The 5,038-nt window shown below is 36.1% G+C and overlaps 1 protein-coding gene across 1 annotated transcript; it reads right to left on the bottom strand.

Annotated features, from left to right (window-relative positions):
- Window positions 1-2,442: 2,442 nt before the first annotated feature.
- Window positions 2,443-3,952, bottom strand: LOC109220725 (probable DNA-directed RNA polymerase). Its single transcript, XM_019385192.1, has 2 exons — window positions 3,621-3,952; window positions 2,443-3,523 (listed from the first exon to the last, which is right to left on the bottom strand). Exons 1-2 carry the CDS (start codon window positions 3,950-3,952, stop codon window positions 2,443-2,445), a joined length of 1,413 nt encoding a protein of 470 aa, XP_019240737.1.
- Between the last annotated feature and the right edge of the window lie 1,086 nt (window positions 3,953-5,038).

Raw genomic sequence — 5,038 nt, 5'->3', positions numbered from 1 at the left:
TTTCATAATATATGGGTATAATGAGTTTACATCATAGTAATATAGATTATGACCTATAGGTTTATATACATTGGTATGGCCCCCGCAGTATCCACGGCGAATGAATGTATCTTCATTAAGATTGGGGATATAGATAGGGGAGTTTTCCTGATCGTAATAGCAAGAGCGAAAAATATCTAGAGCTAACGCTGACAAGGTCCTTTTTTTCAAGATATCAACTCTATACAGAGAATAATAGATAGCTTGAGCTGTATGCATAATGCCACCTAATAAAAAGATATCCCGTTTCATATACTCTAATAATTCTTCCCGCATCTGGATAAGACTCGACTCTTGTACTTTATCATACTGTATACATCCTTTAGCCCCTAATTGGGGACAGAGATTTTTAGCTAAGGTATTGAGATTACTCGGGAGAAGCATGAGTGAATCCCTTAGACGAAATAGCATTTTCTTATCGCGATAGACAACTAACTCATATAGCAAGTTGTTCCTCATAAGAGGTTTAAAGGTGTGTTTAGTATCATGACTAGCGAAATATTTCAAAAATAGAATACCATCAAATCGCGATAAGTTACGGTTTATACAAGGTTGTAAGAGTGATCGATTTCCATCTTCGCCTTATAGACCACACAACTGGGATCATCACCAAAATATATCGTGCTCTCTATACATATATGTATAGACGTCACACCTTATCATTCATGAAATTATTACTAATGGAATTAGGTTAGTTATTCATGTTAATGCCAGTGATAACTTACATTCTTAGGTGTAGGGGTTGGGATATACCAACCTTAGCTGATCTAATCATAGATTATTTGAAACAATTAGAAATTATATATAGTATTAAACTACCTGAGTTTATAGAGAAATTGCTTGAATGGTCAAAGAAAGAAGTGAATAATTCTTCAGATTTCAATTATGATGGTATAGAAGTAAGGGTTGAAAAACAAGAGGTTAAAGGTGATGTTTCAGGGGTTGAAGAGGAAAAAGATAATTATGGTAAACTATTTTTGGTCGTATTTTGTACTTTTTATTTGATAGGATATTTTTGTCTATGTAGTGAATAATAAAAATTGTTGGTTTACAAGGCTAAATGCTCGGTAAATCTTATATAAGCCCTGCTCACCTAGAATTAGACTATCCCTCCGCCTTTTTGCTGAACTAGCAAACCGGGTTGGTGCGGGTGAGCCTTTGGTAACTGTGTTAAATTGCGGAAGCACTGTTTATAGGGTTTATATCCTACATAAGAAATTCATTTCCAGTTATGCGGCCGAAGAGTATAGATTGGTGTCGATTTTTTAATGTATTGAAAAATATCGACGACCTGGATGATTATACGCTGTGTGAGAAGTTCGAAAAACTGACGATTGATAGCGGGACTTCTTCTGATAATGGTAATACCGGATCTTCCTCGGGTAATTCAGAGGGCAGCTCAAGCAGTACGCCTCCTTTTTCTCGTTCTTTGAACACATTTCATCCTTGGCGGGAGGGTATAATACAGGGTATGAAGAAAGGTATCTGCTTAGATTCTGTTTTACCCCATTATCCGGGTTCGTACAAGAATTTTGGTAATAAAAGCAAAAAATGATATTAACATATTAGCAACTCTATAGGGAATAAAACCCGGTCACCCTGGAATATACCTACGTCATTTAGCCTAGGTAGAATTAATTGTAGGCTATTGGTTTGACGCAGGGTGAGCGAAACATAGACTGTTTCGTGGGTTATATTACAGAATATAAAAACTCATAGTAAATGCTTATTTATTTATTAAGGCAAATCATTAGCGGTCGCTAGAGCGCTCTTGGGGGATAGTGTATAAGGTTTGGTCTTTACGGTTTATACAAGGTTGTAAGAGTGATCGATTTCCATCTTCGNTAGCTAAGGTATTGAGATTACTCGGGAGAAGCATGAGTGAATCCCTTAGACGAAATAGCATTTTCTTATCGTGATAGACAACTAACTCATATAGCAAGTTGTTCCTCATAAGAGGTTTAAAGGTGTGTTTAGTATCATGACTAGCGAAATATTTCAAAAATAGAATACCATCAAATCGCGATAAGTTGTGGAAGTAGACAGTATGAATTGATCGATTTTTGCTCACTACGACTGCTAAGCGCTCTAGAAAGTCGGACAACATCTTATTACTCCTTTTATGGATAGTTGGAAATAGAGACGCCGGATTGTCTTCACTGAAATACGTTTTTCCATAGATCAACGACATTAGGAGAGATTTAACAATTTTTCTATCAAGCGCCTCACATACGCGAGTCCTAATCAGGTGAGGATCCTCGAAAGTTTGACATTCCTCAATCAAGGACTTTTTAATCTCCGATACAAAGAAGTCGTAAACGTCATTAATACCTATTTTCTTTATAGGCTGCTCCTTATCACCTTTAGTTGGAATAAGATTCGTACAATTAGCTATTTCAAAATCTAACAAGAATAACTAATTATCTGATAAGCGCTTGCAGATGCATCTTGTGTGATAGGAAGTTGCCAGTCTGATACCCTAGTATCCAACCCTTGGATAATTAGAGCCTTGCTTAGGAACTGAAAGGGATCTCTAGCGGTAGGTGCATACTCAATGATTCTACCAATAGACTCAAACCTCTGCTCATGATACCATCTCTCAGCCGCGGAGTAAGTATCAAACTTTTGATAATGAAATGAGGCTGCCGCATATAACATTGTCTTAACCTTCTCATCGTATTCTGTACTATGAGAAGGATTTGCCATCTTAGCATCATAAACTGTACGCTTAGAGAACACTATCAATGACCTTGCTAAATCTCGCTCGTGGAAATGTAATACCCCCGCGCGATAAATCCTACCGCGGAAGTCGACGAATGCTGGCAGATAAAATTCATACCCCTCGTAAGCTGACGCTATATCGAGTATAAACCTTTCATAACGGGCTCGCTGGATATCACTCAAGAACTCTTTTAGAAATGCAGGATAGAGGTTAGGTTTGAGCTTACCAACCCCCTTTGATGCTTCTAGATAACACTCCCTCAATAGCTTGCATCCCTCGGCTACATTTAAGTTGGCTAGAAACTTCGGCATCAGTAGATCTATTTCCACTAATATATCATAATTTATTCTAATGAAATCTAACACACCTACATTTATCTCAAAAGCCTCTTTCTGTAAGGTATTCATGGTGTCACACATTTCCTGGTAGTTTTCACCCAATAAAATATTAAAGTTATTCTTATCGCGGGATGTTAATAGATTATACCGATTATATAAATATAAATCCCCGTTAGGTTCGCTTAAATAATCCCCAGTAATATCAGATAGTGATTTAGGCGCCTCTCCCCTCACTTTAAGTCGTTCTACAACACCCCACTCCTTAGGAGGGTATACCATAGGTAGACTTAACTGGATCGGGAGAATGCTTAAATCAAAATTACAAATTACATATATTGGTTTTTGTTTGTAATACTTACGCTTAGCACCCTTCTCTGTTTTACCACCCTCCTCTGTTTTACCACCCTTCACTGTTTTATTAACCCTTTGATCAGGAAAAGATAAATCGTTAGATGTTGTTATCAATTCTCTTTCTAATAAAAGTTCTACCAATAATACACCCATATTTCTTAGTTATACACCCAGGAATTACATTAACGGAAGGTTTGCTCCCAACCCGTTGATAATTCCTTTCAGAAAGCAATAGTTGGTCTACAAGGGTAGAAAGCCGAACAGCTGGGCTCTCATTAATACTATTGAAGAGGCAACCAAAGATGTAAATAATAATGCCTTCCAATGTATACTGATGAAAGAGGTTTAGTAGATCCAACTCACCGGTAGTGAGTTTCTTACTAGCCTTAAGATACTCCTTAGCAGAGGGCGCATCCTTCTTAACCAAAAGATTAACCATCATAGGTGTAGCCTCAAACAAACTCTGTATATCATCATATAGATATGCTTGTTCTTCAATCATCCTTTGTAATTCGTATAATTTATAACTATCGTACCTGTATACTTTAGATTTACGCAACAATTCCAACACAACAATTTGGTATTTCCCAATTTTAGTTTGTTCGGTAATACTTAATCCTTTATCATTAAACTTCGGTTCGAGGTGCTGGCGATAAAAACACTTTAAGAATTTATTTATCTCAGGGTGTCTCTCCGCATTATAGGAACGGCTCAAATAAAGGGTCCTGCCCTTCCTAATATCATTCTTTCTACCATTATGGTAACGGAGACAAATCATATGATAATCATCAATTAATTCTGTATTATAACCCACGAAACAGTCTATGTTTCGCTCACCCTGCGTCAAACCAATAGCCTACAATTAATTCTATCTAGGCTAAATGACGTAGGTATATTCCAGGGTGACCGGGTTTAAATGATATTAACATATTAGCAACTCTATAGGGAATAAAACCCGGTCACCCTGGAATATTCCCTATAGAGTTGCTAATATGTTAAGATATGCACTTAGTATATATATATATATATATATATATATATATATATATATATATATATATATATATATATATATACTATACTATACTACATATATTGAATATACCTTGTATACTATGCGGCCAACTTTGGTCGCTTTTTGTGGTCGCTTTTTTCCGGATTTCTAGTAGTGTCAAATGTCTCTGTTATCGTAATACTTGTTGTCTTTTAATGTCTGTTTTATGACATTAAGTTATTCCTCGTGCACTTGTAATTGGAACATATGTATCCATCGATATATTCTAACACCTTATCTAGGAAAAAAAAAGTGGAACAATTGGAGTGTAGTTGGGATCGCTAATTGGAAATCCTATAAGGTAAGTAGGTAACAGAGAGGGTGATAGCCCTCATTTATTGAGTATAACTCATATGTATATAAAATATACACTATCATGTCACTTTTATATATTATAGCAGGTAACTTGTCTTATTTCAAGTCTAAAGATCTCACTTCTTACAAAAGATCACCAGTAGAATATATTCTAACGATTATTTCCTTGCACTATCAAAGTATATGATAAATCATTATCGAGTGAGTACTCGATTGGCA

The sequence above is a fragment of the Nicotiana attenuata genome, unplaced genomic scaffold, assembly GCF_001879085.1.
Source record: "Nicotiana attenuata strain UT unplaced genomic scaffold, NIATTr2, whole genome shotgun sequence".
Taxonomy (NCBI): domain Eukaryota; kingdom Viridiplantae; phylum Streptophyta; class Magnoliopsida; order Solanales; family Solanaceae; genus Nicotiana; species Nicotiana attenuata.
Note: the sequence above shows the minus strand (reverse complement) of the source record. Positions and strands in the feature narration are given on the sequence as shown.